Source organism: Triturus cristatus, chromosome 3_2 (genome assembly GCF_964204655.1).
Source record: "Triturus cristatus chromosome 3_2, aTriCri1.1, whole genome shotgun sequence".
NCBI classification, from domain to species: Eukaryota; Metazoa; Chordata; class Amphibia; order Caudata; family Salamandridae; genus Triturus; species Triturus cristatus.
In genome coordinates, this window is record NC_140584.1 from 1,119,717,402 (window position 1) to 1,119,729,514 (window position 12,113).

The window sequence follows — 12,113 nt, forward strand, 5'->3', positions numbered from 1 at the left end:
GACAGCCCGGCTCTATCAGCCAACTTCTGGCCTTACATTCCCGGGTGCCATACTGGTGTTTACTGAGGGTAGACATTCTTGATTCAATGATTCAGGGCAGGTCAAGTCTTACTTGTGGCCACTCTTTTCATGAATTACTCAAACTCACCAAGATGTCATGTACCCATCCCTGTGCTTCTTGTGAGGAAACCTTATCTGGAGCAACTTTCAACAAGTCTCTCTGTTTTATACCTGCTAAAATGAAAATAACATTGAGTCAGAAAAACAAATAGAGGGCTCATTAGCCGGGCAATGCAATGGGGAGTACCACCCTAGGCAACAATACTTTGTCAGACCCAACTATTTGCTGATTGGAGGGGGAATCCGCTGCCTCCTCCCCCTGGTGCCCGTGGTCTCACAGTGTAGGACTGAGTATCTTATGGTATTTTTGTCACACTATTTCGCACATCCTGAATAACTGGTTAGGGTACAGTCATTAATGTTTGTCTTGGGGTGCTGGCATGTAGCGGCTCTAGTTTATGCCCTAGGGCTCTCTGTATCAACTGTGTGCCTTGTTTCTATCTTGTGCAGTCTTCTAGCCAATACTACATAACAAAGCCAAGAATAACAATAACAGGAATTTCATGAGTCATGCGTTTTACAAATGTTCTTTATGCTATGAGTTGCATGCTTGCTCGGCACATATTGCACTGCGGATCTTGATTGGCTGGCGGCGCGCACATGATATTGTTATTAGCCAGATCTACACATGATTTTTCCAGTTGTAAGCACAACACGCTCTTGAACAAGTAAAGAATGAATGTTAACAAACTTCAAAAAATCTTACAACTTTAAAAAAACACGCTCCATTTTGGTGAAACCCTTAATATCATTGGCATTGGATTTCTTTTTTAAATGCAATAAATACAACCTATAAAGGCTTTTTTAAAGTTAGAACATCACTGGAGTATTGTAATTGTTGGTATTGGTTGCCAAAAGGTTATAAAAAATAACTCTTATAACTTTATAATGTAATAACTTTTAGGTTATAGATCTGTTTTTATTTTTTATATGAAAGAGAGTGTTACAAAACAAACACCACCTACATCCACTGGCCTGTGGTGAAACAATAAGTAATGTAATATACATGCATCACGAAGGGAGAGAAGAAGAAAGGAGGGACTGGAGAGGGGTAGGTGGGGAATTAGTGTGCTGCTGGCTAGACAAAGCTATGTTGGGCCTGAGCTAGTGGTTCAGTGTGTCAAGGTGGTCTCAGTTACTTTAGTATAAGGGTCACTTGTTGAGGTGAGTAGGACTTTCAATGGGGTGTCTGGGTGGCATGGGTACAAAGCACCTATGATGCACTAGACTTGGGGCCTGTTTGAAATAACAGGAGCAAGTCACCAGGATGTAGTGCATTTTATAGGTGGTCATTAGGACTAGCATCAGCGTGGACTATGGAAATTAAACTGCTTTGGATTCTAATTCATGTATTTATGGGCCAGATGTACTATTTACCTCTGACAAAGAACTAGTTTCAATTTGAAAAAAAAGTAATTTTGAGACCTTTAAAGAATTTCTATGAATTGACCTGTGATGAATACTAATGAGGTAGGCTGAAAAGGCATACACTGAATGAAGGCGACCATGTAAATTATGGTAAGCTAGGGGCAGCAGATCACCATGGCTGTGATTGCTATTCAATTAACCTTTCTTTTTCTTTTAAAATCCATCCTGCTTTCCTTGATGCTGCATTTCCCAAAACAAAGTGTACCTTTTCAGTTTACTGGACAAATGTCTATTCCCTAACAATTTTATGAATCCACAAAAGTAAAGGGCTTCTGGTGGGACTTCTTCCCTTTTGCAAATGGGTTACCACTCCAACTCAAGAGACATTACCTTTTTAATGTATGACAATGGATTTTGCTTCCAAACATTTATACATTTCATACTGAATTGGCATTTTGAAGAGGTGCCAAGAACACACCTCTTCCAACATCAAATAGGTATGGATTTGCAGTCCCAATTTAAAAGTCAATAAAAGAGTCCTTATTCCCAAAAAGCAATTAAACATTTAAAAACCTAGGGCCTCATCTACAAGTCCATCGCGCGGCCCGTGCACCACTTTTTTGGATGCACCGGTGGCACAGCGTGCCTGAACTTATTTACAAGGCTACGTAAAGATACCGGCCTAACTTTTCATGGCCCTGTAATGTGGGCCCCTTACACACATTATTCAGCATGAAAGGGGTGCGCCATGGATGTTGCTGTGCGTGTTCCACTCAACATCAATGGAACCTGACCCTTTCCCAAATTTACAAAGTGTCGTAAAACAGGTGATGTGTCAGAGTCCTACGCCTCTCCAGTGGCGGTGTAGGGGTGGCAGAATGAGATGAAATACTTGAATTTCTCCTGTTTTTTTTGCTATTTCCATTGCATGCAGCATTCTAAAGCACATGTAGTAGGAGCAAAACGAATGTAAATGCCAGCATTTGTAAAGCGCACAGCTACCTATGGAGAGGTTTCCCTGCGCTGGGGCCATCTGGAAGATGTAGCAAGCTATTGTCCAGAGTCACATGGTGCTGGGCTAGCCTGGCGCCAGGGATTGAACCATGAACCCTGTGGTCTGGAGTTAGGCTCCCTGGCCGCTGCGCCACACCTCTTCCACATTAATGATTTTTTTTGTGTCGGAATGTGTCCCTTCTTGCACAACAACAATCATCCCTGCCATGCAGGCACCCGTGCACCATGGCGTAAAGGTGTCTGTGTTGGCGCACGGCTGCTGTTTGTGCTCCAGCGCAGGGGATAAGGACAGGAATGCACTGTATCTTGTAGATACAGCGCATTTCTGCCCTTTTATTTAGACACAGGGCAGCGCAGCAAGAAGGCTTGCTGCACTGCCCTCCGTCAAAGTATGGTAAATAAGGCCCATCAATTTTGCTGTCGAAAACTTCTAATCATTGTTTCCAACAGAAAAAATGGTTGATACATCTGTCAATATGTCTCTAAAAATCTAGACTGTACTACTAAAGAGGTCTGCACATAGGCCTGCTGGATTTTCCATAACTAACATTTAGAGAGCACAGAAGTCAGTCGTATTTATTATCTTCAGAAAAATGATAATAATTCACATGTGCACAAAGATCTTCACTGGTTGGCAGTGAGGCAGGGAAGGGATTTTAATTGAATTTGCTCGATTGCATAAAGCCTTTGACAGCGCGGCTCAGTCCTCTACCAGCCAACTTCTGGCCTTACATTCCCGGGTGCCATACTGGTGTTTACTGAGGGTAGACATTCTTGATTCAATGATTCAGGGCAGGTCAAGTCTTACTTGTGGCCACTCTTTTCATGAATTAGTCAAACTCACCAAGATGTCATGTACCCATCCTAGTGCTTCTTGTAAGGAATCCTTACCTGGAGCAGCTTTCACCACGTCCCTCTTTGTTATTCCGGCTAAAATGAAAATAACATTGAGTCAGAAAGACAAATAGAGGGCTTATCAGCCGGGCAATGCAATGGGGAGTACCACCCTAGGCAACAATACTTTGTCAGACCCCACTATTTGCTGCTTGGAGGGGAAATCCTCTATCCCATACCCCTGGTGCCCGTGGTAGGTGTCTCACAGTGTAGGACTGAGTATCTTATGGTATTTTTGTCGCACATCTTCGACAATTGGTGAGGGCAGTCATTAATGTTTGGTTTAGGGGTGCACTGCTGGCAAGCAGTGGCTTTAGTTTATGCCTTAGGGTTCTCTGTTTCACACTTGTGCAGTCTTCTAGCCAATACTATAACAGAGCCAAGTATGAGAGTAACAGGAATTTCATTTGTCGTTCGCTTTACAAATACACGTTATATTATATTATGCAGGGCCTGACTGGCCGTAGGAGGCATCGGGTGTTTCCCTGGGAGGCTGGAAGGGTGAGGGCCGATTTTGCAGTGAGGGGTCAGTTTTTAGGTCTCGGCTAGGCAGCGCATGCGCTGTCTCGTCGAAAGATGCTGTATACGCTATACCATGTTTGTTACCACCTCTTTTTTTCCTGGACTTTCCATTCATTAGTTCGTGTGTCACTTAAACCGTCTTGACTTGTGGTTGGTGAAATGTGTTATAGGTCCCTCCTTTTGGAGACTTGTTCACGCCTAGAGCTATTGGCCCCTTTACTCGTATACTTGGTTGTTTGAAAAGATACGGTGGTGTCCTTGGACTTTTTTTTTGGCTTTGACGTGGTTGGTTTCCGAAGGCAATGCATTTTGTGGTTTTTTTGTAGGTACGTTGTTTGCTTTCCACTTTCCTTAAGTATTAGTTCAGCTGTGATCTCTATTTACTTTAATGTAAGTTCTGTGAAGGTATTTATGTTTGGCTTTGATCTTTGTTTACTTTAATGCAAACCGAGTGCGCATTTTTGTGATGTATTTTGTTTGCTTCAATATCGGACATATTCATGTGCGGCTGCGATCTCTGTCTAATTTAATGCGAATCAAGCAAAGGTGTTTTAGTTTTGCTGCTGCGATCTCTGTGTACTTTTTTTGTGTAATTCAATGCACACCGAGCGCGTATTTTTGTAATGGGATTTAGTTTGGGTTTTTTCATCCAAGGGATTTACGTTTAGCTGGGATGTCTGTTTACTTTAAAGCAACTCCAGCTAAGGGATTAACGTTTGGCTGCGATCTTTGTTTTCTTTAATGCAAACTGAGTCGCATTTTTGTGATGAATTTTGTTTGCTTCATTATCGCTTGGTTGCGATTTCGTGTTAATTTAATGCAAATTGAGCGAAGGTATTTTACTTTGGATGCGATTTCTGTGTACTTTGAGGCAAATAGAGCATGCATTTTTTTAATGATTCCGTTTATTTTATTCACGACGGTATTTACGTTTGGTTGTTATTATTTTGGGTGAACTTTTTTTGCTTTTGCATTTTGCTGTGGATTCTGTTTGCTTCATTATCTAAGAGATTTACGTTGATCTGTGATCTTTGTGTGCATTAATGCAAATCGAGTGCATATATTTACGTTTAGCTAGGATCACAGTGTAATATACTTCAAATTTAGCGCGCCTTACAAACGCTTTGTGAGCTATAGACAAAATTAGCTATTAAGTCATGTTCACGCAATGTGTATGATGGTTTTTTGGGGCCTTTGCGTAGTCTGTTGTCTACATTTACTTTTCACTCTTCGTTTGGCTGCTATTTTTGTCTACTTAAAGGCAAAGCGGGCGTGCATTACAAACACTTTGGGAATTTTTAAGTTATGTGCACACAATGTGTATAACAAACACTTTGGTAATCATTAAGTCGTGTGCACACGATGTGTATACCTAATAGTTTGGGAATTATTAAATCATGTGCGCGCAGTATTTTGGGATTTTTTTATAGTACATTTGTGCGTAGAAAAGTATAACGTCCACAAATAGTCTGCTTTTTTACAGGGGGGGGGATATAAAAACGTAATGTTAACAAAGGAGGATTTACTGTTTTGTTTATTTTCATGGTGCTAATGCAACTTTTTAAAAAACTTTTTAAGTGAGCTTCGGCATCAGATGTTGTACAAATTAAGGCATTGTTGTGAAAGGCAAGGCTTTCTGTTGCAATGTCTGCATACGTTCATTCAGCTTTTAGTTGACTAATTGTTACAGAGCAGCTAAACAAGTATAGTACGTGGGGGTGTTTTATGCTTACAAATAGGGCAGTTTGTGTGGGACTCATTGTACGAAGTAATGTTTGGTTTTGATGCAAAGAGATTTAAAATTACATTTTCCAAAGGGTGATTTAAATGATTGCTTCCTTTCGCGCTCGTAATGTGTGTTTTTTTAAAGTTATTGTGAGCCTTGGTATTTAATGTTTTACATATTAAGGTCTCTGTGTGCTAGGCCTTGCTCCATGGCGTAATTACGTAGTATTTAAATGTAGCTTTTAGTTGCATAGTTGTTGCAGAGCAGATAACCAGTGATAGTATATGGGTATGTGGGGGAAAATATATGTTAAGAAATAGTTGCCTTTTTGTTAGGGGGGTATAGAAAGAAATGATGTTATAACAAAGAAGGATTGGATGTGTTAAATGCTTACAAATAGGCCGCTTTGTTTTTGGTGTGTATAGTAGGAAGTAATGTGTGGTTTTACTGCAAATACATTTAAATAAGTTAGTGCAAAGGAGGATTTAAAACTTGCGTTGCCCTTTTTAGGTCTCGGCTCGAAGGCTGCGCTTGCGCAGTCTCGATCCGAGATTTAATGACTTGGAGAAGAGGGGCTTGAACCCGCCCCTCTTCTCCCCTGTTCTCCATTGGCTGGCCTCTTGAATGTTGGCCAGCCATTGGAGAAGAGGTCCCGTCACTCCGATCAGGCCCCGTCATTTTCGGATCGGGGTGTGTTTTTTTCAGAAAGTCTAATTATCTCCTCCAGCCAATGGCAAGAGGAGATAACAGCAAAACACGCCCCCGAATCCGAAAACGCCACTGCGTTTCTCCGAGGCATTTCTGCTTCGCCTCGGAGAAAGGCAGTGGTGTCCCATCTTTCTCGCACATGCTCCTCGCCCTCGTCACTCCTGCCTGATCACCTCTCTCCACCATTCGCTCTTTCTTCCCCCTTCCTCCCCTCTGTCTTCGCATCTCTCAGCCCCCAGCTTCGGCAGCCATCAAATTCTATGCCTACTCTCCCCGACACCTACACTTATTCTTTCAGCCTGAAGTCGAGGAGCCAGTGGTGAGGAGCGGGGATGCACATTTCCTTTCTGCACCAAACTGTGCTAATGAGCCCGTCGCTGTGCCGTCCAGCTGGGAAGTTTACTGAACAGAGCAGAATAATTGCGTCCTTATTTTCAGCTCCAAAAGATCAACATTTCGCTGCAGAGGTTTTCCGAGGTTTGGTATTTTGTTGTTGCAGACTTTTGCTTACATTTAGAGAGGGCGTTTCGTTCGGTCCCAGAAAGCGTTGGTTTTGCTCGCTCGGGGTGCAGCCTGCCCCTCTTCCCAGCCTTTAGTAAACATACTTAAATATAATTACTTTACAGTGTTCGTATGTGTTGAACAATTGTGAGGGTTTTCAGGAGACCAGACCCCTCCCAAATTGAATTGCTTGCTAAAGGAGCTACGGTCTCCACGAGACTGCCTTTACGACGAGCAGCTTTTCTACTTCCACGGGAAATACAAAGGGAATCTCCCCGCCCCCAGAAGCCCGGGGACAAACAACACCTAAACCCTTCGGGGTCCAGCTGCACTCTGGATTACGCTTCGGGACAGCCGTCTCGGGTTTCCACGGGGTGTTAGGAATTGTTTCTGCGCCTTTGGTTTGTGAGAACTCCTCCTGGTGGCCTGGTCCCTTCCAGAATTGCAGATTTATGCTACAAAGGAACAGCTACATACTAGTAACACTTATTTAACGAGAGCCCATATGACGCATAGATAAACATGTTGTCCTCACTCCTCTTCCCGCTCTGTTTGCGAGCCCTTCTTTCACTCTTACTCCTACACCCCTTCCTGTCGCCGTTATCCGTCTCTTCCGCCTCCATCTCTGACTTTGTCTCCGATTCCCGCCAGAACCGTGTTTTCTTCAACTGTTCCTGCCTGCTGAGTAGGCTTTTTTTGTTTGTTTAAGAGAAGTTTTCTCCATACAACCCAACTTGTCATTTTAATGATTAGTATTTTAACAGCCATTACGATTAACACGAGTCTCTGAACATTTAAGCGCAATAAATAATAGTTCAATATCCCCAAAAGGTTATTATGATAAAACACAAAAAAGCAATTCGAGTGTCAAACGTATTTGAAACGTAATTGATGCGTATACGTGCTTGCTAAACTCCATAAGCGAAGTTCTAAGCATAACCAGTAATTGATTGCACATGGGAGCTGCCAAACCGGGAATACATTGTGTAAAGATTTGTATAAATGTCGCAATTTTCAAGAGGAGATCTCTTAAGCCTCCCGAAAATTGCACTTTAGATGCCGCGTAGGAAAGGCACAGAAGGTGGCCCTGCCCTGGAAGCAGGCGACTGTAGCTAGTGGCTGGCCATGCTGATATCCGTGTTTCTTTAAAACCGCCCTCTTAAAGGCAGTGTCCTAAACTAGGACTAATATACGAGTCATACAGTTCTATCGTTTTCCGAGGTACCATCACATACTCGTTGGCAGGGCTTTAAGTGAGATGAAAAAACGGGGGGGGGGTCTCTCAAGGGGGCGTGGTCAGTGTAATTAAGGGGGTGGCTTAAAAATACGTAAGCTAAAAATCTGTGTGTAGCACAGTGTACCGCCCGACTTTTATTTTGCTGTTCCTCTCATTGCGTCCATATATATCATACAAGCCACATCATACCTACAACAAGTCAGGACTATTGGCTTTGTCAATGGTTGTTAGTTGCATAAGATAAATAAGCAGCAACTATGGCTTGTGTATAATTTTGAAAACGCTTCCACTTACAGCCCAGGTGACACCACGAAAATGTTGCTGCTCCTGAGATTCAAAAACAGAAGGGAAATCCAGAGAGAAAAGGACTCTCTTGAAATGATTTCCCTTCCCCTACAACCCTCACCACGTGCACATCGATGTGCCTGCTGTCACTGCAGTCCGGAAAAAAAACGGACCGCCTATGCCAGGGCACAAAACAGAGCCCGATAGAGACCCATTCGAGGCCCCCTTAAAACAAGCATTTACAATGCAACGGTCTCGGCATTGTTAAAGTTAGAGCTATTGGCATTGCTCATGACATTATTTTTGTTTGTTTTTGTTTTTAACAATGCCGTTTCTTTAAATGTTTTGAAAACAAAAACATAAACAAAAATAATGTCATAAGCAATGCCAATAGCTCTAACTTTACCAATGCCGAGACCATTGCATTGTAAATGCTTGTTTTTTTTTCCTAACATCTAAGAGTGAAAACAACAGATGTTGCCTTGCTCAAGCGATAAACATCTTGCGGGTTTTAGGAATTCTGTTTGGGTTTCTTTATAAGTCTTTTTTATTACTGGGTTATATGGCTAGTAATTGACAGCCCACAGTGAATTAGTAAATCATGTGGAGGCAATATTGATAAGGATCTTGTGCGGTCTCTCTTTAGTTTGTTGGCTTCAGTCACTTCACACTATTTGTCTTGCTGCCATCTGCGTCTTCTTGGGTGTATGGCCTCTCTTTAGTCTGCTGTCTGCCTTAACTTCACACTTTTATTTTGGGTTTACTCGGATGCACATCGAGCGTGCATTACAAACAGTTTTATATTATATATAGCTTTTGCAAGCACAAGTGTCGTTGTTTACTGATATCTTAATGTAGATTAGAGCTGCATATTTATTAAATACATAAAAACAGTGATAGTAAGGGGCATTTGTTTTTTATGTTTTCATGTGAATCACGTGATTTTATGTATTATAAAAAAAAACGGCTGTGTATAAAAACATGCGCTCTATGTTACATTAGCGGACTATATTAATGCAACCTTCAGTTGCATAATTTTTGCTGAGGCAGTTGAATAGGGATAGTGTGGCAAAGTTACATTTTTCATATCGTCCGCTTTTATTGTATCAGCATGCCACGTGTTAGCTTGTATTTATGTTAATGTATTGTAAAGTTTTTTTTACAAAGGGGTATATAAATAATTTTGACTTGTTTTTGCAGGTGTCCCGTTTTTTTTGGAGGGGGGGGAGTTGATTAGAATCCCCGGCATTTAATGTTTACAAATTAAGGGCTAGTGGCAAAAGGCTTTGCATCATTTTGCAATAACCGATTATATAAGTTTATGTTTCAGATGCATGATTGTAGCAATTCAGCAACACATGCTCCAGAGGCAGGTCCAGCAAGGCATCTAGGCTCCAGGCTCAGGTCCAGCAAGGCATCCATGCTTCTGACGCAGGTCCAGCAAGGCATCATGGCTCTCATCCTGGTCATCCTGGATGTTGGCTGGCTTCCAGAGGGTTGTTGATGTGTGCTGCAGTTGGCCCAGGCTGCTCCATTCTGCATTTTTGTGGTTTTGATACCTTTTTAGGTCTCGCCTGACCCAGCACATGCGATGGTCTGGCAAGACTTTTACTAAGGGCTTCAAAAAATGCTACCATGGCCGGCCTAGAGCTTGAGTGCATGTGCGCGGGCACGCGCTTACGAGCAGAGGCGCCATATGGCTTTCCTCGTCATGCTCATTAAGCGCATCGCTCGCCACGCTTGATCGCGATCACTTTCGCTTTGCCTCTTTGCTTTGCATGCGCTTCAACTCCCTTCCTCTCCCTCACCACAGAGCGCGCTTCAACTCCCTTCCCCTCCCTCACCACAGAGTTCGTCTTTCAGCTTGTTTTCCTTGTTTCCTTTTCCTACTGTCTTTTTCTCTCGCATTGGTCTTCTTACTTAAACTACTGTGCTTCAATGCTCTACAATGATGTTAAAACGACCACACGATGTCCGTTGTGTTCCCTTCCTCTTTTTCTATCATCTCTTTTATACCACAAACTCACCTCCCCATTCCCCTCCCTCTAATGCCTTATCTTTCCTTCTTTCCTCTCCCATCACCTGCATGGACTGGACCTCTATACATATGGTTAATGTTCAACCATCCAGCCATCGCTCAGTCACCACGTAAAGCCATACTCCGCCCTGCACTCCCTCGCTCGTCCCTCTAGAATGGACTACACAGCCCGAAACAGATCTAAAACCATTTTGTTTGGTTACTTATGCATACCCAAAGAGATACACAAGCAATGCTAAGCAAGGAGTTTCAATATTTATTGAAGCATTGTGATTCTTATAAAAATGACATGCTGCAATATTCAATAGAAAGGAACAGAATAGTGTAATTAGCATTTTGCGAAATAGTGAAGAAAATGAACAGTTCAACCTTTATGCTATAGCATATGATGGGATATAAGTACTGTAATTTATTGTTCTCCTACCTAGCACTACCTAACAAAGTATGCCTAGGGTGGGTGAATCTACCAAATCATTGTAGGATGATCTAATTCCCCATTGTCTGTAAGGAAGTGTTATCAGAGTGCCGGTCTATGTGCAGAGCTGGGCATCCTTCCTCCAGAGGTAGACAGGAATCAGCTGGGCTCAGTGCTCAATTTGAGCCAGTGGTTTCCAGTGTTCTGCACAGGCACTTAATTCTTGGCAGCGGTGCTTGTGACAGTCTGCCACATGGTGGCACTGTTAGAATGGGGAACCTCTGGTTGGCACAGGTAGGTACTGGTGACAAGCAGCTGTCCCTTCTTCTATTCAGGGCGAGAGAATTACCCCTTCAGAACAACCCCTGCTCACCCTATAGGTAGTGTGGCACGAGCAGTCCGGGCTAAACTTCAGGGCGCTGTCGGTTAAGCATTTATAATAACACACAGTAAATCACAACGATCCCCCACAAACGGACACCAGGCGTAAGTTGTATCAAAAATACGGATGCTTTATATAAAAGATTCTTTGTTACGCAGGTATGTACAAGACCATCAATAACGGTTGCAAAATGGAAGCCACGAGATGATAATTAGGCACTGTTCTTTTCTTTGGTAACTTATTCGATCACGAGCGCTTCACAGGGCTCGGTTGAGTCGGTCCAGTCACGATGATGCGCAGTGCACCCGGGGTACAGTGATACGGGGAAATCAGAACGTTGCGGACCCCGAGTCCGATAGAGAGTTCACTGTACCTGGGAACGTGCGATGTGCTTGGACGAGTCTTCGGGGGAGATGCAGGTTCTGCACCTCGCGGGTCTCCGGATCAAGAATTCAGCGGGCGGCTCTCGGTAGACAGGTGCGGCCCAGGGCCTCCGACACGGACTGTGCGGGAGGTCACTGCGGAGGGCGGCACGGTCAGACTCAGGCTGGGAGGTGAAGCGGGGTGGCCGGATACGTTACGACGTACGGGCGGCCGTCCGAGGCTTGATTTCACTTCCCAATTAGAAATCCGGCGGGAGGGCGAGAGGGCACCAGGCACGCTCCAGTGGCAGGCGGGTGACAGGGAAGCGGGGCGGCCAGCCTCGATGGGTCCAGAGCGACTCAGGTATAGCGGGGCTCTCGGCGAGGGCAGGCGGCCAGGCCTCTGGGTGTCACGGCCCTAGGAGGGGTGGCAAGGTGCGCAGAGCACTCCGGCGGGAGAAAGCACACGGCTCGAGTTCTCAGACGAGCGGAGACACGGTGAACCCACTGGTCCTGGGGTTCAGTTCAGGGGGCAAGCTCT

At 43.8% G+C, this 12,113-nt stretch overlaps 1 protein-coding gene across 10 annotated transcripts in view; it reads right to left on the reverse strand.

Annotated features, from left to right (window-relative positions):
- LOC146859221 (uncharacterized) overlaps positions 1 to 12,113 on the reverse strand; it is a 217,122-nt gene that overhangs the window by 169,918 nt on the left and 35,091 nt on the right. For 7 of the 10 annotated variants that reach the window (XM_085646947.1, XM_085646953.1, XM_085646955.1 and 4 more), the window contains exon 3: positions 3,394 to 3,432. The exons of the other annotated variants lie outside the window; for them this stretch is intronic. In XM_085646947.1, coding sequence (XP_085503073.1) covers positions 3,394 to 3,432 — 39 coding nt within the window. The remainder of the gene's footprint in view (positions 1 to 3,393; positions 3,433 to 12,113) is intronic. 10 annotated transcript variants of the gene reach the window in all.